This window comes from Dendronephthya gigantea, unplaced genomic scaffold (assembly GCF_004324835.1).
Source record: "Dendronephthya gigantea isolate DGI-Jeju-01 unplaced genomic scaffold, DenGig_1.0 000102F, whole genome shotgun sequence".
NCBI classification, from domain to species: domain Eukaryota; kingdom Metazoa; phylum Cnidaria; class Anthozoa; order Malacalcyonacea; family Nephtheidae; genus Dendronephthya; species Dendronephthya gigantea.
The window spans coordinates 76,236-98,393 of record NW_021163112.1 but is presented as its reverse complement, the minus strand read 5'-3'; the positions used below and the strand labels follow the sequence as shown (position 1 = coordinate 98,393).

Here is a 22,158-nt window from a genome sequence, read left to right as displayed (position 1 = left end):
TTAAAAGTTGGCTTTAAAAAATATAAATATATATCTTGTTTGTATTGGGAAAAAAGATTTAATAAAAGCACACGGGTTATCACGTTAACATATTTTTAGGCGAGAATGGGTATTATCATATTTAACCTATAGCCGTGGTTACCAGCAGCTTTTATGAACTGTCATACATTGAATATATCTGAAACTTTTACCATGCAAAAACACTTCTTCGTAATTTGAACTTTCACTTGCCTAGCGTTGCGTTATTATATATTCGTTTGATGCGACTGTTTTTTTAAAAAAAAAGCCATTTACGAGCTATCGATTTGCTAACTACCCGTTCAATTTCTTAAGCCGTTTGGAAATATATTACAACTGTAATAAAATTAAGCGTAGTGAAGAAAAAACTCGTTTGCATGCGAAGACTATGCGACAATCCGAAATCCTACTTCTACAAATATCGAAATACGAATAAAGATACCGTTCCACACTGTTGCAAACACATCCAAACCTTTCTCCGAGAAATCCGCCATGTTGTTTTCGTTATCCAAGGTTTAAGATGGCGGCAAAACAGAACAAAATCGTTGTAAAGAATGTCGTTTGTGTTGTTGTGTAGGACCAACCAGACGCCGCTAAACACGAAGCGATAAAACATATCTTAGTACCGTAAGAGGAATCCACTTCACAAACGCATGCAAGATTCCCTTGAAAGCGTTTCCCTAAGGCACGCATTTGTAACTACATAACATAACTAGGGGGGAACACTACCAGCACCTCCTTCGACAACCCCCCTACCATATTGACAGATCCCCCCCTACCATATTGACAGATTCTCCCCCCTACCATATTGAGGAATGAGAGAATACCATTTATACATTCTTCATGGTTATACCTCCCCAGGTATAACCATGAAGAATGTATTAATGGTATTCTCTCAACAAACCACGCATTGCCAAGATGGATACGTTAGTAAATGTCCCCCAAAATGCGGAAAATCAGGTCGCAGAGAGTCAAAAATACAGAAGATTTTTTGGGACATGTCTCCCAGAACGCATACACGATTTCCGCATTTTAAAATCACCACTTTCTAGTTAGGACTATTTTGCAGATAGGTTTTCTTGCAACATGCAACGCAGTTCCACTAAGTTGTTAAAAACAGGAGTGAACAATGTTGAACTGCACCCTGTGAATACCCGGTCATATAATTGGCTTTTTCCGGCGAATATGTGACCATGGTCGTTAATTTGCCATTTTCCGACGAATATGACCATGGTCGTATATTTGCCATTTTCCGGCGAATATGACCATGGTCGTATATTTGCCATTTTCCGGCGAATATGACCATGGTCGTATATTTGCCATTTTCCGGCGAATATGACCATGGTCGTATATTTGCCATTTTCCGGCGAATATTAACATGCAGTACTTTTAACAATGGCTGTTGAACTCTTGTACTGTTTTAACTTCTTGCAACTCATTGATGGTTCAAGATGGTTCAACTTAACAATACTTGTTCATGGGGTGCAGCACAAAATGGTTCACTCCTAATGCGATAACCTGATCAATTTTTGGCCATGTATTTTCTCAATCCCATACCTGTGATATACGATGAACTTAAATAATATCTGTATCCACCCAATGAACAATTTCCTCGACATTTGTATTCACCCTTTGTTGAAGTCTCGTATTTTAGTTTGTCGACCATAATTTCTACATCGAACTTATTTTTCTCCTCTTTTGTAACTCGTCGGCCGTCGTAATGCCAGGACAGGAAGCCGCTACCTTTGGGATACACCTCACAGGTAAGGATCCACTTGCCGTCTTTCGCTCTATCCCTTCGTGTCCTCACTATTGGTTTATCTTCCTCTGAAAACCATCAAAGTACATCAGTGTTTGTCATTGAAGAAAACGTGCCTTGGGTACGTACACGGGGACTGAGAGGGTGAGCGTGAAGGCTAGTTTCCACTCAGGAAAATTCTCCTTTGGTTCGGACAGGACCGGAAAGGTTCCTTCGTATAAATGCCGCCTGAGAACTCACAGACAAAGGAAATTTTCCTGTCCGTTCCGATCCAAGGAAGATTTTTGCTGAGTGGAAACTAGCCTTGACTCAAGGGTAATATTTTACTCTGGATCCATCCAGGGCCGGCGCTAGAAGCCCAATTGGGGGGGGGGTGCATATTGATATATTCGTCTTATGCCCGATTGATTCTCTTTAGTTCGTTTCTAGTCTGTCTTTCTACTGATTAAGAAAGGCCTTTGGCATTGATAAATAATAATAATAGAGTTTCTAAGTCACATTCAATGAGCTAGAGTGTGTGAGCTTTTTGAATACAAGTGTTAAGGCCGGTTTACACTTGCGATTTTCGCTGCGATTTTCTTCTTTTGATGGATGTGAACAAGTGATTAGTTACGAATGCTGTGATGTGTACGATCTCCAATTTGAACATTCGTAACTAATTCACTCGTTCACATCTTTCAAAAGAAGAAAATCGCACGTATAAGATTGCAAGTGTAAACGGGCCTTTAAAGTTTAAATGTTAGTGGAACTCTACTTACTTTTGAAAACATATATGGGGATAACACCGATGGCTTTCTGCTCGTATTCTTCTTCACCGACCTTCGCAAAGCAATGATAGTCCCCGCTGTCCTCAAGTTTGGCATTGGTTTTATAATAATCCACTGTGGCTGTTTTATCTGAACGGGAAGACGTTGGTAATAACATCAGTTCAGTGAATTCTAAATACTTGAGTTTATACTTGAGATTAAGTCTGGATTTTGATAGATTAGGGGTTCGGGTTAACTTTAATTAATCATAAACCTAATCTAAGACCTAATCGTAACCGGATTAATTCAGGATTGAGTTAGTTTAGGTTGTGTTAGAAGATCGAGTCCGAATCAAATCGTGATCAGGTCAGAATCATATCATGGTTCATTCAGAATCCAATCGTGATCCATTTCTAATCTAGTGGGGATTTCAATGGATTGGATTGAATTGGAATGGAGTTAGGAGATCAGAGATGATTAGACCAGAGGAATAGAGAGGATAAAAACAATAAGTTTAATCAGAAGACTGAATCAAAACAGGCCAGGGAAAGTCTCTGATTAGATTTATGTGAGGCCTTGGAACCAATTGGGATCAACTCGAAATCAGATAATCGCATTGCTTGGAATAAAATATTGCTCAATATTGCTTGACAAGTCTTTCAATTTTATTATCCACATTAAACTGCAAAGGATTCTCACCTTTTCCACTGTTTTTGAAGCCCGTGAGGTTTTTCCTCGTCGACGTTATGGTGTTCACAAAATACCATTGTATTTCTGGTCTTTTGTCTTCGTGTGTGACTGAGCACGTGAACTTGAAATCGTCTCCTTCTGGCACTCCGTACGCATTAAACTTCAGCGACTGAGAGAGAAAACGACCTGGAAATCAATAACATATAAAAAAAATGTTATAAAAATATAGAACAAAAGTAATAAGACTTGCAGAATTTCGGCCACTCGAAGTTTATATTGCAATAGAATAAACAGAATAGATATATTCGCTATAGTAAATTTTCTAAAGAGGATTGAATCATTTATAGCCGTAAAATAGGAATGAAAAGCAGCTCTTTAGAATCATCTAACAATATTTCTAGACAATAGTTGTAACCTTATACTAATTTAGTTCCCGACTTCTCGTCCTAATTTAATCCATATCAACATATTCTCTTCTGCGACTTACAATCGTCGTAGTAACCTATCAGTCCGGGAGTTAGACATAGACATGCAACAACTTCACAAATTTGACTGCTGCCATAAAAATTTGTCGATAACACACGAGATTTTCCCGTGAGCAACGCCAACGGGCCGTTGGCACTGTTGTTGAAATAATTAGTAAGCCAATATCGGTGACTCTGACGTTAAAGTATAATTACGGGGTTAATAATGGCTTAGAGAGGCATGCTATAATGCCACAAGCGGTGACTGACCATATTAAAATAGAAATAATGAACGTTCAACTACGACTACGTACTTTTATTAACTGATCTAAGTTATTAATTTGACAATAGAAAACGTTAAGTAATGAAGTTGCTCTGATTCACAGCTGCCGGCCAAAATTCCTAAGGCTAAGAACGAAAGTCTTGAAATATTACTTTAAACGTTTAAAGCAACTTTATCGCCGGAAATGTTTTTATACACTCACGACAGAATTAAACGAATGCGAAGTCGTAGCATACCAGGTTATTTTGTGGTTCATATCACAGTTTGTGGTGTCATTTTGAAAGAATATTAACGACCCGCAGTCGTTGTTGGTTGAACTAACTTTGCCATTGAAAGAAACGAGAGATATTATTATTATTCCGCGTCAATTTTGTAACACTGTCAGTTGGAATGTAGTTTCTCAGTTGGAATCAAATTCATAGTGTTCTCGCGGTAAAATTGATATAGAATTGATCACATACAGCATTGGGATATCTTGAGACAAATTTCAACGTTTAAAAGCTATCTACATGCAGAAATTCTTTTACTCGAACGAGGAAATTGCTTATATTTCGTTTATTAAAATGTCAACTATGTACAAAGCCAAACCTATGCGGCAAATAAGCACAAGATAATGTCGCAATTGAGAGCTAAAAAGTGTTCTAAAACTCTCAGAATTCTCGCTAGAAATAGAACATTAAACTGGCTATCAATATAGTACGGTTTCATAGCAAGTACAATACACTTTGAGTGTTATTTATATTCGCCACAGCATTTGTATTCTCTACGTTTGGGAATTCGATCCCTTGTGGTTCGTAGCAAATATGCTGAGTTAAACAAGCGGACTTCAAACTCAGGAAAAAGGTATGATACAACTACAAACTTCACAAAACTTACCAGCATAAAGTCGACCAAATAAAGTTGAGAATAAGCATAACACTACCAAAGACGCCATTCTCGTTCGCTGGCTAATCCTCGTTACCAAATATCACATATTTTGTTTATAAATATGCTCATGAATAAATATTTCTGCAAGTGACGAAACCTGATTAATTCGACAGGTACTGGGAATTTAAATAAATTATTTTCAAAACAAACAAAGAGCTGGCGAAAAAAATTCTCCAGTGTTCCCTCAAACGCTTTCTCGTAACTTTTGGAATTTTTTTCCCGAAATTGTTGGCAAAGAGCAAATGCAGTGTAATTCAATACGACCCTTTGCAAACCGCCAAATATTTTAAACATTTATTTAATTGGCGTCTTTCAATTTGTACCTGAAAACACGATAGTAAAACCGAAAGTAAAACTTGTTACTTTTGTGTGTGATATTGGCGATTAGCGATTCTTTTGAAATGGAAAAGCTACATATCGATTATCGAATGTCTGAAAATCTGTAAGCAGTAAGCCTTAATCAATATATGGCGAACTACAGCATATAAAATGCTTGCCTTTAAGAAAGGTTTGGACATTTTTAATAGTTCTTAACTTATTTACATGTACTACGCCCGTTCTATCTATGGACCGACTAGCTCTTTTTTTGCCGACACAATTATGCAAGCCCGCATGCTACACCTCTGGGTGATTAGCGGTCGCAGGGGTGCCATTTGGTTGCGGATGCATCGACGCACGGCGATTGCGCTGCCTTTTGATAAAGTTCAGGCGTTCCTCGGCCACCTTTTCCATTTTCTCCCGCATCTCCGGGAAGTCTTCTAACACTTCGTGGAAGTCACTCGTGCTGAGAACGAAAGTGTCGCAGGTGGATGTGGCTATGACACTCGCAATCCGTCGAGCGTTTGTGAGGAGACAAATTTCTAGACAAAAATGATTTGAAGACGCGATGATAAACGAAAGCACATTGAAGCGAACTGTTCATCTGCCGAATCTAATACGGTGAACGAGTCAGAGTCTCCGAGTGAGTTCGTTTGCATTCGATTCGGCACATGAAAAGTTTGCCTCTTAGCATCGATTGACTGTTCATAGTTAGCCATCTCTTTTAGCCATCTCTAAACCAATATTTTAGGCTTCAAAATGTTGACTTTGGATTGTGTTTTCAGTTTTGAAATTTTTCATCGCATTTGTTTTTCTGCAATCCAACCAATCCAAATATTTTTGAAATATGGAAGTAACCAAATCAACGCATAACCTGATCATTTTGTGAGGAAAAACCTGCTCCTAATGTTGTATTACTTAAGAACATAACCAGGCAATTATAAAAAATAGAAATTATTAATGAATCTGGACAAAATTTTTGTCAAATAAATGGTTCCATGAACTGGCCCTGAAAAACGGAATTAAGGATCCTACCTCCGAAATACGAGCCATCATTCAGGACATTTTGGAGGTCGTCGTTTGTTCTTATTTCAACACTGCCTTCCCGCAAAAAGTACATCTCCGTCCCTATAGTTCCCTCCCGTATGATTATGTCCCCTTCAAGAAATACTTCGAAACGTAGCTTCGTTATAATGGCGGAGACGAAGACTGGATCCGCCTCGCTAAAGAACGGCACAGCACTTACGAGATCACTGCAGTTGTGACTGATTATCTCCTAGAGGTGAGAAAGAAAATGCCATTAGTTTTAACAAGAATTGATCAAATTTAAATGGGAGGAAAGGTAGGAGTGATTTGAGGTGCGGTGATAGAGGTTGTGGGGAGGTTGAGGGGAGGTGGAGGGGAGGTGGAAGGGAGGTGGAGGGGAGGTGGAGGGGAGTTGGAGGGGAGGTGAAGAGAAGGTGGAGGGAAGGTGGAAGAGAGGTGGGGGGAAGGTGGAGGGAAGGTGGAAGAGAGGTGGAGGAAAGGTGGAGGAGAGGTTATGTGATATGAAGTGAAGGTAATAAGAGGTGGGGGTGATAAGAGAAGGTGAAAGGGAGGTGAGGTGATATGAACTAAAGGTAATAGGATGTGGGGGTGATACGGAATGGAGATGATGGATGGTGGCAATACGTTGCACAGTTCCATTCTATGAACAGTTCGGTCAGTTCCATGTGCGCAGGCAAATTTGCTAAGCTTAAAGCGGGCCTTACATTTCTCAATGGTGAAGAAACTTCTCCCAATATCGCCCGTTCGTCGAAGAACTTTCCCTTGTAGCGATGATCAAAATACTTCAAAACTTTTTCTCGTATCGTCGTGGGTAATTTGCGATAAGACATGTACTCCGCAATTTGTTGAACCTAAAAAGTTAAAAGACAAAATTACCTAATACACTTTCGACTAATTGATTTATAACTTTATCTGTACGGAAATATTTCATCAGAACTAAACGACTTTTCACAGCTATAGTAAGAATCATCTCTTATTAATCCAGTGATACTACAGGAGGGAACCTAAACTAAACTAAAGTTGTTTATACTGGATAGCTCTATCAATTCAAGACAAGCGGTGCTTGTGGGACAGGAAAACAATTTCAAATTGCCTACCCTCTCATAGTACTGCCTACGTGATGAGTCAGTCTGTTGGATGGTGGAGATACAGTAAGCAATGAATATCCCATAACAGGTCGCTCCAGTGGCCATGCTGAAGCAGGTGACAACAACCTCTTGAATATTTTGCGGAGGAAAGCGACCATAACCGATGCACAACATATGAGACATGGCTTTAAACAAGGACCAAACGTATTTCGTGGACCATTGCTCGTTCTAAAATGCGAAGCAAAGATGAAATATTAACTTAGTGCCTCCAGATAGCCTTTTTCAACCGATGTAAGTTCTTGAAACCAATGAAACTAAAGATTGACGAAGCGAAACTCTACTTTGAGAATACTGAGGTTTAATCAGTTTAATGAAGTTTCACCGTACTGTGGGTAGTTTGAGATGGAATTAAAAAGCCACTATCTGATATATGGCGAAATCCAGCTTTGCACAACTGGCCACTGGCAGACGAGAATGGTGCATCATATTTCTCACCATGCCGGTTTTTGCAAACATCCGACTCTTCTGATTATTTAGACAATAATGAATGCACTCACTTGAAGATGATGAATCTCAACCCAGGAACTGCTATCGAAATCAGTCAAGGATGGTACGAGGTACTGTAGACATGCATTCCAGTGGGTTACTAACGACATCACGGCGATGAGATTGATGAATTTTATAAACGATTTTGTCCAGTTAAAAATCTGCGAAAGAAGCGTATTTCTATATAACTCTGAACTAAATCTGGCAGTGTGTTATCAAGTCTAAAATGGTGCAGAAACATCGGTTTAAAAGAAAAGCAACCTAAATTCATAACATTTTGCTATGGATATAAGTCATATAACCCCAAGGTTTGTTGGGCTTTGGCAGTCAAAAATCGTTTTCAGGAGTTTCACAACTAGTAACCATGTGCCTAAGGAATGACATAGTTCAACAGACTTACCACTTCATACTGGCTTACGTAACGTACAAGCCTGGAAACCCGCAATAAACGCAGCAGGCTCAAAAGTTTAGCAAGTCTTAGCACTCTGAGAGCCCGCGATGCTCCGACTAACTCGGAGTCTTTATGACGAGTGATGGCAGAGATGATATAGTCCAGCGGTAAGGAGGAGATAAGATCGACCAAAAACCACGTTCGAAGATATCTGAAAAGTAAGGCAGTAAGGTTAGCTGAGGTGAGGTGAGGTAAGGTGTAGGGTGCATGGGGTGAGGACTAAGGTGTGGTATGGTACATGAGGTGGGGTGAAGACTGCAGTGAGGTAAAGTAGGATGCATGAGGTGAGGTGAAATGAGGTGAGGTGAGGTAAGGTGTAGTGTGGTGAGGTAAAGTAGGATGCATGAGGTGAGGTGAGGTGGGGTGAGGTGAGGTGAGGTGAGGTGAGGTGTAGTGTGGTGAGGTAAAGTAGGATGCATGAGGTGAGGTGAGGTGAGGTGAGGTGTAGTGTTGTGTGGTGAGGTAAAGTAGGGTGCATAAGGTGAGGTGAAGACTGTGGTGAGGTAAAGTTGGGTGCATGAAGTAAGGTGAAGGGCGCATGAGGTGAGGTGAGGTAAGGAAAGCAGGATGCTTAAGTTGGGGTAAGGTAAAACGAGGTAAGATAGGGAACACGAGGGGTGAGGTGAAGTGAGATTAGGCGGGATAAGGTGGGATTATTCTTGGTGAGGTGAGGTAGGGTAAAGTAAAGGTTTGGGAAGGTGTACGAGGTGAAGTGAGGTGGAAGATGAAAAGTGAAGCAAGACAAATACAAACCCAACCAAATTAAGAAATACAAATTTACTTATTTATACCTCACAGCAATCTTCTTTGGTTCCAAAATGAACTTGTAGCTCATGTCGGTCACCATAATTCCAGTTCGAAAGTTAATGATAAGGTCAGTCATAAAGAATACATCTGACAGGATATTAAGGATTATCCAGGACAACGGTAAAGCGTCGGTAAAAAAGGTGATTGCGACCGGTAACGCATACATATTGACAACGAGTAATAACATCATTAACATATTCCAATATAATCTGAAAACAAATAATATGAAAGAAAGTTTTAACCTGTAAGTATAGACCTTTATAAGAAGTCTGCGTTATGACGTAGCTCGGGAACGAAACACGATTCTGATTGGCAAATATACGGCCGCAGTTGACCAATCAGAATCATGCGGCCAATCATTGACCTACCTAAACGCACTGCAAGGATGGATGATCCAACCAGCGGCTTTGTGTCTCGTCTGCTCGCGTTTCACAGCCTTAGCGCTTCCAAAAAGCTTCGTGTTTGCCTTGTTGTCCATAGGCTGTAGCCATGACAGAATCAGCAGTTGCAAGGCCGAAGGAAGAATGCCAGTATGTGCTATCATTGAATAAAGACACAAATATAACGAGAATAACCTGTTCAGGTGACGAATCCTATGGAATTCGATGCGGCGTAGCAGCGTCTTCAAACAATTCCCATCAAACGTTTTATAACAACTGCCAAGAGTCGACCAAAACACCGTCAAAGGCCTTTTTCGATGAAACTCAGAATAGTCCGTATATGACTAAATACCAGCGAACGCTCTTAAGTCAAAACGTCGAGAAGTGTTTTTGTCTATTTTAGGCAGTTGTTATGCCACATTTGATGGGAACTTGTGAAATACATTTTGAATATTTACGGACTCTCAAAATTTAGCGAATGCGGCTTTTAATGCAAACCTCAAAGTTTTCAAATACATTAATAACTCGTGATTAAATAATAACGTCATAACTGATTGAAATTGTTCAACCGCAGTACACAGACACAACAGTCTGACGTAAGACAAGTTCATTTTACGGACTACGAACGTGTCAAAAAGTCGCACTATTTATACACTTTCGCAGTGTCAAAAACGGCACTATGACGAGGTCCACTGAGCTAAAAATAGACATGGAGTGCGCATCTTCGAGACTTCGCAAGGAAAGCTAGGTCCATCAGAACAGGTGACTATACCAACTCAGTCAATTTCTCAGACTGAAAGTTTCACCTATCTGCTTTCATACAACTAACAATTAGTTAAAGCCTATACACTCGTTAGATTGTAAACATCACGGCAATAATAATGTCATGTACAGCGGCTACCCACAAAACCGCTTTGCACAAACCATTGCATTTGACTGCTTAATCAAAACTTTTTTAAGCGCTTTGACGTTGCCGGAAAACTTTGCGATTTTAAAGCATCTGGTTTGAGTAATACCAAGCATGAAGTGCTGACAGCGACGGGTCTATTTCAACCTAGTTTATTCCTCTGTACTTTTTAAAATACAAGAGCTATAAAAGTATTAAAGAATGTACCTTTCAGACGAACAGTGCAAGAATTTCGAAGTAGTCAAAACACTTCAAGATTGCTTCAACCCAAATCTTAAATCACTTAGCGTTAGTTCAAGTCCCAGTTTCCCGTCAAAGTCATTTTGTAATGTACAGGTTTTTTGCGGTCCTAATATGCAGGCGCGATTTAATTGTTCTGCAGTATTTTGCGGGCTAACTGACTCTCTTTTGGAATCCGAATTAATCCCAAAAAATAGCTTTGCTATGTATGTATATGGAATTAGGTGTTTTACTTTTCTCGTTATCTTTTATACAGTGTTTTAATTAAGAGGGCAGTTTTTAATTAAAGGCAGAAACTCGTAACGATTGCTACGAACGAATGCCTCTGACTATGCCTCTTCGGCATGTTTGCAAACCCGTTTCGATTCTAGGTTCTAGTTTTAGGACAGGGAGAATTAGTTGCTTACAGATTTATTTATCGACGCTACGTCGCTAGCCATACGCAACATTTTTTACAATATTGTTGATTTTCAGATGGGGCGTGTATTTCTTTCAAACACAGACTCTATTAACTCAAATTTTACGTCCTGGCATAATGGGTACGCTGTGCTAAAATCGATTAAGCGAAGATGCCTTTTTCGCCTGAGAAAGATTACTCTACAGTACTGCACCACTAAGAATCCGTTTGCGGTAGTTACTTTGAGGTTTTGGAAGTGCTAAATCGGTAATCGTTACTTCGATTGATGTATTCTCGATCCTTATAAATTTTTCTCTAAGTTGAACAAAGAAGTTACAAAACTAACCTGAGATCTCAGAGAACGTTTCATCTTTCACAGAAAACCTTTCGCCATCATCGATAATAACCTCCTGCATTTCCGCCGTCGTCTCGTCCGTATTCCCGCGACCCACGGCAATCGAGATGAACTGGCCGGTGTTTTCAGGATAAGCGGTTCCCGTCTCCGGGTCTTGCTCGAAGCTTTCCTCCAACGGCATAATTTGGCGCCGGCAACAAGGGCAACGGAATCTCATTGTTTCTGTGTTGCGAATCGCTCAGACATTCGTGTTACCTCTAGATTTCGTGTTATACTTTTTTAAAAAACGACATCTTGCTATTAAATGATTTGCTCTGATTGTGACGTCATCATAGCATGGCTGCAATTGCGCACGCGCGTCATCATCGCGCGCATGTGCGTCACTAAATTTTGAACAATCACAACTAACGTTGAAGAATATAAATAGTTCTGAAGTCAATCAAGTCAGATATTTTAATAAACCTGATACAAAATTTCAATTTGTAATAACTAATCTTTTATCATTTATCAATAACCCTTTATGATAATAGTTTGTTGCGGTCACGTAATCCCCTTCCGGGCGGCCTGATGAATATGTTTGTCCAGTTTCCCTAAATGATCACATGACACTCAATTATCCAATTCGCTAACTGACCTTCTGGTCTACACTGACCTTTCCTTATCAGTTACACTGAATAAGCTCTATCATCTTTTATTGATCCAGTGTTACTACAGGAGGAAACCTAAACTAAACTAACTTTATTTATACTGGATAGCTCTATCAGTTCTAAACTGTTCTTCCTAGAGGTCCAGTAAGGATCATCTCTTATTGATCCAGTGTTACTACAGGAGGAAACCTAAACTAAACTAACTTTATTTATACTGGATAGCTCTATCAGTTCTAAACTGTTCTTCCTAGAGGTCCAGTAAGGATCATCTCTTATTGATCCAGTGTTACTACAGGAGGAAACCTAAACTAAACTAACTTTATTTATACTGGATAGCTCTATCAGTTCTAAACTGTTCTTCCTAGAGGTCCAGTGAGGATCATCTCTTTTTGATCCAGTGTTACTACAGAAGGAAACCTAAACTAAACTAACTTTATTTATACTGGATAGCTCTATTAGTTTGAAACTGTTCTTCCTGCAGGTCCGGTTAGAGCCATAATAACAAATTCTAATAATAAAAAGTGTAAGAACTTACATATTTTGTGCTGGCCTTTCACAGGAAATTTGACAACAAGTTCGCGCGGATTTTCAGGAATGAAAACAAATGCGGACGAGGATTCCTCTCCGTCGGGAAACTGACGATAAAAATACATTTACAATTTAACGAAAGACTTAGATCAAACATAACATGACATAATGCGTTACTGTATTGTTGTATATTGAACCATTTCTACCTGTTCGTTATATTCTTGTTGAGTCAGGCACTCCACCACATCAATACAGCCCAGGAGACATGCAGAGGGGTAAAACTCCGGGAAGCGAGACTTTTCTCCTGCAGGCAATGGACAAAAATGAATGTGGAATACGAGTCGTAATCATGCATTGGCAAACTCGATGCTCACCTAGGGCTTTATAAAATGCTTCCATCTGTTTGATTTCCTCTTGATTGGGCTGTTTTGCCGTAGCAGCGATCCACAGTCTACCTCGGTGAGTCGTGTACCAACTGCGACCCTCTGCCCTGTGTGTAAACAAAATTGAAAGGGTTGCTTTTGGAAACATTTGACAAAATGAAAGACGTAGAGGTTGCAAACTTTTCAGACTGTTTCACATATTCTAAGATAGCCTTTCGAATTGTGGTTTTGAAATTCGCTGTTCGTGCTTACATACATATAAATTTAAACTACAGCTGGAACTATCTGCTCGTGGCAAAGTTGATTATCTGTGCACAACTGCATTTCACATAACTTCGGTGAAGACAATGGTCAATACGTACTTTTTGATTCCGCAGACCAGTAGAGAAGCCCACGGTTGGTGCATGCTCAGGCACTTTCCTGCAAAAATAAAGAAAATAACCACATGTTGTCTCCAGGATATTGAACAGAGAGGAAAAATCAAAGTTGGTGACTAGTTGTGGAAACATCATTGATGAAGGAAATCAAAGAAAAAAGTCCAGACCCCAGACATCTTAGCAAGGAGATTATCAAACAATAGTTCACCTTCATCGGTCATTTCCAACAATTCTTTGTCCTGTTATTCGAAGCATTCGTGACGATTCTTTAACCTTCGTTTTTTTTGCTTTTTCTTTTCTCCCAGACAATGGCGGGTCATCCTCAACATACTGTGGAAATAGACGAGGATTCTTTTTAACAGCTCATTAGTGGCGTCGAGAAGAAATTGATAAAACAGAAGGTAAAGGGGTAGGCCTCGATAACATGGCCTATCCCCAGCCCCCACAAAGCATATGGAGCCTACTATATGTATGCTTGAAGCTTGGTTGATGTACATTACAAAAGTACACAGAAACCATGCACAAACACGGTTGACTAAATATTACAATAGTTTCGTAAAAACGTTGTCCTTACCAGGGGTGGTTCAGCGACGTATTTTGGATGATTTGATCCGTGATTGTTGGCAAGGCTCGAATCGTGAAACTCTTCCGCAGACTTGTATAATTCTGGAAGAAACCCAAGAATGTCTTTATTAATGACAAATCTAATGTTGTGTAGAAAGAACCATCAAAAGAAGCTTCTCTAATTTTCACAAAATTTTTTTAGGATCGGCTTCCAAACTAACCTACCTCTCTCAAGCTACCCCCGGTAATATTTCAAAAAAATTCACCCCCCCCCTTCCTCATTGTATCCTCCGGAAATTTTTATATCGCTATATGATTGCGCTGCATTTCAAACCGCCGCAAAACGCGCAATTTACACGTATCCCCGCCGTACAACGCGTACGTATGCCCGCTCACCGTTTATTTCCTCCGTCGGTTTCTCTTCGATAATTTTCCTGCCAGCAAAATCTAACGTAACCTTCTTGTCTCGTCTCGAACCGTGCTTCAGTTTTTGTAGCTTGTCCTCCTTTTCTTTCAAAATTTTGCGCTCTTTCTTGCTGAGCCATTTTGAATCCGACGCAAAATAATCGGACTCGTCGTCGATGACCTTCGTACGACGAACACTAGATATGAATGCAGAGAACAACGTTTCAAAAACTCAGTAAAATCGTCCACTTTCGACAGAGTAAAATATTGCGTTATCAAAGTTGTGCAGTCATAGGAATAATAAAAGTTAGTCCAGTTGCGTCGTGAGTTCAGTGACGTCAGTGATCGCGAAGCACAAGATATAGTTGAACTCACAACGCAACTGGACTAACTTTTATTATTTCAAAAATATTTATTGGGATTTCTATGGTACAGTCCGTAATGTAAACAAAGGTTTTGTTTAAATTTTGAAACTGTATATTTCCTAAAAGATCAAGAACTTTCAGTCAGATATTTGACACGCTTTTAGTTTGCAATACCCGGGTACTTCTAAATGAATATGAGAGAGTCAGAGAGAGTTTATGTTCAGAGATATGCGAAAAATCTGAAATTTGAGCAATTTTGAAACACATTGACTACCCACTGTTATGAGCAGAACTGATTCACAGAAGCAACTGTAAGCCACTTGAAAGTCAGTGATACCACAAACAAGTGATGTTTTGTTTTACTTTATTACCTTGTCCTATCATATTCCAGTAATCTGTCCTTGAGTTCAGTTGCTTTACGACGTTTTAACTCCTCCTAAGAATATCCACATTGAAAAAACCAACCATGAAACAAAAATCTGCAAATATGAATCATTAGGTTCAAATCCTTACATCTTCACTTGCTTTTGCATTCCAGCTTTCCAACAACTTTTCTTTCAGCTTTTGACCCCGTTTTGAATTCTTTGCCAGTACTTCCCTTTCTTCAGCTGTGCAAACTACCTCACCACAAAAATAACATGGACCTAGGGAAACCAGAACATCATAAGAGGTGATCAGAGATGATCCTTACTAGACCTCCAGGAAGAACAGTTTAGAACTGATAAAGCTATCCAGTATAAATGCAGTTAGTTTAGTTTAGGTTTCCTCCTGTGATAACACTGGTTCAAAAAGAGATGATCCTTACTTGACCTCTAGGAAGAACAGTTTAGAACTGATAGAGCTATCCAGTATAAATAAAGTTAGTTTAGTTTAGATTTCCTCCTGTAGTAGCACTGGATGATTAGAGATAATCTTTACTGGACCTCTAGGAAGAAGGGTTGATTTTAAAAGCATGGAAGCATACATACCAGAACCTTCTTGTTCACAAACAATTCTTCCACACTGTAGACAGTTGTTAACCAGACTATGTTTCTGCCCTAAACATTCACATGGATGTCGTCCTGGCAAACGCACGCTGCTTCTTGCTTGTCCTTCATCACTGTAGAGCGCGATGAAATGTGATGATTTCTTCTTCACTGGAGATTGCTCCCCTTTCGTCACAACTGTTTGCTTCTGTATTTCATTACCAGATCCAGAATTTTGAGAGCCATTCTTCTTTGGCTGCCAAAGAAAAATCATGACAATTTTAGATTATTAGAACTTTCTTACCTCAAAAGGAGAGGCCGCCTTTGATTGAGAAACCTAGATTTGGGCACTGGGCAGTTCATCTAAATAATCCATTCTAGATCTGTACGAGCACAACAACCAACCTTATCAATTCGTTTTTCGTTTTGCTTTTTCCTTCCTAAGATATGCCAATTGAGGAGCAGTTGTTTCACGAATTGCTGCACTTTCACGTCATCTTTATCCAGTAATTGAAACAAATACTCTTCCACATCTGGTGTGCTTTCAATCGAGAACAAGTATCTGACAGAAAGCGGCGAATATTCTTAGAAAACATAACTATGTTATGGAACATTGCTGTAAGTTTTATTTTGCAAGGTACTTACTCAGAAAATTCGCGTCCAACATCCGTGCTAAGCAATTTTGAAAGTTCATTTCTGCACCATTGCTTGAATTCGTCCACCATATTGCTTTGCGTGGAGCCCTCGCGCGATTTATTTAAACCTCTTTCGTGGGCTAATCGAGCCCCCAAAATGGCAGCATATTCGTTCATCTCACGATGACGTAAGATGAGGATTTAATTTTAGGCTGAATTTATTCTTCAAATGGTCTGTTGATTCTTCATCTGAATAAATATACCAAATCTACTAAATTAATAAGCATTTGCTGCCAACAGTTGCTCGATAAAGGCACAATACCTATAAACCTTATCCATCTTTCATCTATGATAACGGCAAACGAAGATGTCCGGTTATCTTTGAATTCCAATGCAATTTTTGTTACCTTATTTTGGGTAACACCAAAGTCGTCTGTTCCTAGGTAGCCCAAAGGTATTTGTGTTTTAATCTAAAGCGTCCATCCACTTTAATATCGCGGTCTGTGACATAAACATCAATTGCTATATTTGTAAATATACAATCTTATATATACAATATTGCTATATTTGTATATATGCAATCTATATATACAAGTATAGCAATTGGTGTTTACGTCACAGACCGCGATATTAAAGTGGATGGACGATTTAGATTCGCAAATACCTTTGGGCTACCTAGGGTCTGTTTTGCTTTATTGATCTTCTTTTAGAACATCGTTGATATCGCGACGTCTTTCACGGAGACCTAGTCTTTGTATCACATTAAAAACGTCCAGAACTAGGGAAGGGTATGTGTGGAGGAAAATCTTGTCATCGAGATAAACTTGAACCCTAAAAGACTTTTCATTCCTGTGGGCGTACGCATTTCTGATGAATCGTAACAAATCGATTATCATATTTGTTCTATACCGTTTATTTCTACTCATTTCTTTATGCACATCTCTTACCACTGTATTCCACTGATGCCAAGGCCTGACAGAAACCATATGGCCAGTGTGTGTCTCCTGCAAGAATTGCACTAAACGTGAGTGGTGATCCGGAAAAATGGCTTCATCTTGGTTACCAATCGCGTTAAGAAATGCAATCTTTTTACTATCGTTCCAAAAAAATGGTTTCTGGATAAGGCCGTTTGCTCGTGACCGGAGGAAAGGGTATCTTTTTAAAAGGTCCATGAAGAAACTAATGCTTTCAGGATGATAAACCCCATGGCTATTAAATATTTGTGGCATAAATCTTTCATCAAAATTCTCAATCCTAGACACAATACGGTGAGGCTGTTCATGCTCCAAATCTCCAAAAGGATGACTACCCCAGGTATAAAGGTAGTATAGGACCAATCCCAAGGAGAATATATCTGATTGCTTAGTATGGTGGCCTAATGGTTGTCGAACAAGTAGTTCTGGCGCTATCCAACATGGTGTACGTCCACCTCTTCCTGAACTCTTTGTGGATGTCGACGATATGTTTTTTGTGAATCCAAAGTCAGCGATTTTGAGATGCAATGTTGCATCGGCGGTGTATAGAATGTTTCTGGGGTTAAGATCGCGGTGAATGTAGTTATTGTTATGAAGATACTCCACACCAGTAATGACGTCCCTCATAACTCGCAGTTGTATCGCTGGATCCCTCATCACAACTTGTTTGATATTGTCATTTTTAATAAATTTATAAAGGTCACCATCCATAAGAGCAAGAACAATATAATGAAAGGAGTTATCGGTAAAATTGTGGTAGTATCTGATGATTTTCTCGCATCCTTCAGACAACGAAATAAGGTTTTTAATTTCACGTTGGAACTGGTCTCCGTTAAGCCTTGCCTTCTCCAGTCTCTTCAACGCAAAGGCCTTATAATTAATCGTATCTGATTCCACAAATTCATCTCTCACTGCCACAAAGACCGTGCTAAATGCACCAGAGCCAATTGGATCCTGACTACAATAACGATATTTTCCTACGAAAGTCACTTCAATAGTGTTGTCAATCAAACGTTGTGCTTTGTCTTGATGTCTCGTAGGGCATGATCGTAATACTCGCTTTTTGTCTGCGACTGCACCATAGTTGATAAGCATCTCAGCAATTCTTTTGTTGCTTTCACTATAATAATACTTGTTTGCAACATGAAGAGGTGTGTTTCCCTTTGCGTCAATTGCGTTCACATTTAAATTATGCTGCAGAAGTATTTTAATGATTTCTAGAATATCCTCATCGTAAAGTACTCTGTTATTGTTCGCTTCACCCATATCAAGGAACACATGAAGAGCATTCTTACCTTCGTTGTTTTGTAGTTTCATGGTATTCACAGTACCTAGGATCAGTCCTACCAATCTTATCAAACATTCTCGCAGCTTCGTATAGTCCAAAACATTGTTACGAGGCTTCTCTATACGGTAGCATGCTACTCGAATGGTAATCAATACTACATTGATAGGGTAATTACCGTTCTCATCTGGTATTCCAAGCGTTTCTTGGACATCTTCGTTATCCGACACTAAGTCTATAAATTGCTCAAACATATTTGTAGCCTCTTCGATTAGTGGTCTTTTGTACCTTATCCATTTATAATCACCGTTACCGCAGCTGAAGAGACTTTTAATTTCCGCAAACGCAGACGTTTCGTTAAATGCTAGCACAGCCAAATGCTGCAGCATCGTTAAAACTGGGGTTGCCCCAGCCTTATTAGTGATTCTGCAACCAAAGACTTCTTTCTGGAGAAAAAACTTAAAAACTTTGGGGTGGAAGGCATAATGAAGAGCTACGTTACCATTGATGTCTGTATCGTCAAGGGGAAGGCCAGGTTCAGAACCAGTAAAGCTACATAACATCTCCAAAAACGAGCTTGTAAATTGGAAATCGCTTTCCACATTCAGCACAGACATTAAGTGTGCCCATCCATGCATTACGGTATTTCCTAAACTGTCTTTGGTACTGACCAAGAAAAGCAATTGTTCTGGTGTTAATCCTACCAGAAGCGTATGTAGTATAGCATAGCGTTCCTTCACGTATCTGGTGGAATTTATGGTGCAAATGAAGTAATAGAAGTATTCGTTTTCGGACACCCATTTCACAACATCCCCCGTGTCCTCTGCTACAAAACTCCAAGAAATTGTGTGAAGAAAATTTCTGCGATTACTGTTCAACATCGTCGAATCTATGCCAGCCTGTATCAAATATTTTACCAATGGTACGGTATTGTCATTTTGTACATAATGGCCTGGGAGTGAGGAGACGAGGTGAAGAGGGGTATTGCCCATTTTGTTTTTGCAGCGATTCAAGTTCGGGAAAATATCTTTCATCATCTTGCAGGCCATAACAAGAAACTTTTCGCGATATGTTGCTATGGTTTGCACAAAATATCCCACGGTTAGATACGTTGTGTTATTTCGGCGGTACACAATTCCCCTTTCTCCATCTACACTGCCTGTGAAGCATATCTTAGGACGTTGTCCTGGAATGTGTTTAAGACCGAGAATATTTTTCAAGAAACTAGACCATTCTTGTTCACTTACATTACTAAAGCCAACGAAATTCATCAGTCCATGGCCAGTTTTCCTTGTAAATTCGGAGCATAAGGAAGAATAATCATTTCCTGCATGATTGTACACAATATTGTACAGCAATTCTTTCGCAACTTCGCGGCAGAATAGTTTCAAATATTCATTTTTCGTCCACGCTGCCATTTGATCGGAACCGTGTGCCATCGCTTCCAAATTCTTTCTACATTGCAAATTCTGAAATTTTTGACATTTTCTTACTCAACTAGATGCAGACGGAGCTATACCAGTCCAGGCAAGTATCTACATATATATAGGCAAAACAATTATCTATATAAAGTATCTATTGGCAAGACCAAAAGAACATATGCAGTGAATTAAAATAATATCTTATGACTAGTATAGTGTTGCGCTTAACAAAATAATTGGCGACATTGCGCGATTGAACTGCGATACAAGCGTTGGTTTTTTGTATAATGCAATATTTTAACATAATTGGTGGGTTAAATAGCATCCTTAACTATTAAGCACTTCATTTTAAGTGGCCACATTGATATTTTCATATTATCGACGGTCAGATTTCGTAGCGAAGTCAGAAGAAAAACAATCGCAATTTGTTTAACTTCTCACCGTGAAGTGTGCTTCGTTATTAATCTAGAATGATCGCTGGAATAATAATACACCCACATTTCAGAAAAAAAATCGCGATTGCACCCCCTGAAGTGCGTCGAATACAATAATACTTACTTTTTTATATTAAATACCCTCAAAGAAAAAAAGAAAACGTATATAAAGTACGCCTCACATGCAATACACGAAATTCAACTTTACTGAGCGCTCATTCAAGTGCTTATCCACCTTTTTATCAATATATTTTTCATGTTATATAGTGATATGGAAATGATGTTTTTAATGTCATTATTTTAATTATCGTGTGTTGAAAATTTTCGGTTGCATAACATTTTGCCCAATGTCATATACAGATATAGTAAGAAAACATGCACCAAAGTTTGACTATAAAGTCGTGCTTCACAGGCTTTGACATTTGCTGAAACTCAAAGTCAAACGTTAAAGCCTGAAAAGTGCGTTGAACGCTCATTCCGTGAACTCTTCGAAGTGTAACATTTCGATAAGAAAATTCATGAAATATCTTATAAAATAGGCTTCGGGTTCTAGTTGATTTTGTGTAATAACAAAATATTTTATATAATAACTAAAATAGCCATGCAACGAAAACCTTTACTTCGCCATATGTTACTGAATCTTTCTTCAATAAATCAGCGAAGGTTTTGACTTTTATTAATTTGCTGATATATATAGGAATTTTAATAATGAGAAAAATACGACACATCTTACCCGTTTCGCGTAATGTGACTTAACTTTTCCTTTATCCTCGTTTGCTAACAATTTAACTTGAGTCTACAAATCAAAACTGTCGATCTTACGCCTTAACAGTCTTCAAAGAGATCTGATACAGACAACAGCCTTGAAATGCAACGTAAGCACCATCGTCATCGAATTCAGTTTCGTTTTGTCATCATGAATATAACATTATATTATACGCAATTGTTTTCACGCGGTTCAACGTTGTTTTTGTTTTCATTCTTATGATAAGGAGTTAGTAACTGAAAAATGAATTGAAATCGTTCTCAAATAAAACGGCTCCAGTCATGAATTTTTTATGAAATAAAGGTTATTCATGCAGGTGCTTGCTACAACAAGACAGAAACCAAGTACCTCCAACAAAAGTACATTTGACTACTAAAGACTAAAGTGTATATTTGACCGAATTTTCATTGCAACTATGTCCTAATGAACAGAAGGTTCATCTCAAAAAGTACAACACAGTTCTATAGGTTGCTATTACCTATTACTCGGTTAAAACGAGTTGTTAATAGGTTAAAATTACTAGTTAACTACAGGTTATTTCAACCTATTTGGTATACGTAAGAATAACGACCTATTTTAAACCGGTTCTCTCAGATTCATCCAAACACCTATTTCTTTTGTTATTTAACCTATCAGTTTTTACAGTGTAATTTTATCACTACAAGATAATATTCTCTGAAACAATTTCAAATTAAAACTACTTCGTTTTGACTGCTGTTTTTTATTATAAAGATATAATAATTTCTGAACAGCAATACGGCGCAGTACAATATTAATATAATGTAATATAATATACAAACAAATTTGCCAAGACACACGATTGGCAACTGCTACCCGACAAAAATACCAGCTCTTTGTCACTATAGTATAAGCACTAGCTACACTTTCTACAATACGACCTTATATTAGTGAATGGTGGTTAGAAAAAATGTAGGCGCCGTGAGTGTTTTTCGAAGTTGATAAGAAAATAAACACGTTTTTCTTTC

At 38.8% G+C, this 22,158-nt stretch overlaps 4 protein-coding genes across 4 annotated transcripts; all 4 read right to left on the bottom strand.

Moving 5' to 3' along the window:
* Positions 1–7: 7 nt before the first annotated feature.
* On the bottom strand, positions 8–5,044 carry LOC114534506. Its single transcript, XM_028555960.1, has 5 exons — positions 4,837–5,044; positions 3,223–3,399; positions 2,536–2,673; positions 1,576–1,845; positions 8–611 (listed from the first exon to the last, which is right to left on the bottom strand). The coding sequence occupies exons 1-5, from the start codon at positions 4,892–4,894 to the stop codon at positions 523–525; spliced, it is 732 nt and encodes a 243-aa protein (XP_028411761.1). The 5' UTR covers positions 4,895–5,044; the 3' UTR covers positions 8–522.
* Positions 5,045–5,389: 345 nt separating this feature from the next.
* On the bottom strand, positions 5,390–11,747 carry LOC114534525 (potassium/sodium hyperpolarization-activated cyclic nucleotide-gated channel 2-like). Its single transcript, XM_028555986.1, has 9 exons — positions 11,415–11,747; positions 9,513–9,681; positions 9,129–9,353; positions 8,287–8,488; positions 7,898–8,047; positions 7,350–7,568; positions 6,957–7,103; positions 6,241–6,481; positions 5,390–5,747 (listed from the first exon to the last, which is right to left on the bottom strand). The coding sequence occupies exons 1-9, from the start codon at positions 11,638–11,640 to the stop codon at positions 5,503–5,505; spliced, it is 1,824 nt and encodes a 607-aa protein (XP_028411787.1). The 5' UTR covers positions 11,641–11,747; the 3' UTR covers positions 5,390–5,502.
* A 115-nt stretch (positions 11,748–11,862) lies between these two features.
* On the bottom strand, positions 11,863–16,796 carry LOC114534502 (activating signal cointegrator 1-like). Its single transcript, XM_028555956.1, is given in 14 exon segments — positions 11,863–12,013; positions 12,606–12,705; positions 12,805–12,902; positions 12,973–13,088; positions 13,344–13,401; positions 13,567–13,606; positions 13,608–13,688; positions 13,933–14,024; positions 14,319–14,524; positions 15,064–15,128; positions 15,206–15,336; positions 15,661–15,913; positions 16,063–16,219; positions 16,303–16,796. Coding segments are annotated over 14 exon segments (1,527 nt in total). The 5' UTR covers positions 16,383–16,796; the 3' UTR covers positions 11,863–11,963.
* A 107-nt stretch (positions 16,797–16,903) lies between these two features.
* Positions 16,904–21,292, bottom strand: LOC114534512. Its single transcript, XM_028555967.1, has 2 exons — positions 21,140–21,292; positions 16,904–20,020 (listed from the first exon to the last, which is right to left on the bottom strand). The coding sequence occupies exon 2, from the start codon at positions 19,988–19,990 to the stop codon at positions 16,985–16,987; it is 3,006 nt and encodes a 1,001-aa protein (XP_028411768.1). The 5' UTR covers positions 19,991–20,020; positions 21,140–21,292; the 3' UTR covers positions 16,904–16,984.
* Between the last annotated feature and the right edge of the window lie 866 nt (positions 21,293–22,158).

Bases quoted from the DNA above. Each gene is read 5' to 3' on its own strand.
- LOC114534506 (XM_028555960.1), bottom strand. From the start codon at position 4,894: ATGGCGTCTTTGGTAGTGTTATGCTTATTCTCAACTTTATTTGGTCGA. The intron at 3,400-4,836 runs GTAAGTTTTGTG...ATTGATTTCCAG, and splicing joins ATTTGGTCGACTTTATGCTG to GTCGTTTTCTCTCTCAGTCG. The intron at 2,674-3,222 runs GTGAGAATCCTT...CTTCCCGTTCAG, and splicing joins CTTCAAAAACAGTGGAAAAG to ATAAAACAGCCACAGTGGAT.
- LOC114534525 (XM_028555986.1), bottom strand. From the start codon at position 11,640: ATGAGATTCCGTTGCCCTTGTTGCCGGCGCCAAATTATGCCGTTGGAG. The intron at 8,489-9,128 runs GTATAAATAAGT...CTTACTTTTCAG, and splicing joins CCAAAGAAGATTGCTGTGAG to ATATCTTCGAACGTGGTTTT. The intron at 8,048-8,286 runs GTAAGTCTGTTG...CTTCTTTCGCAG, and splicing joins ACGTAAGCCAGTATGAAGTG to ATTTTTAACTGGACAAAATC.
- LOC114534512 (XM_028555967.1), bottom strand. From the start codon at position 19,990: ATGGCACACGGTTCCGATCAAATGGCAGCGTGGACGAAAAATGAATAT.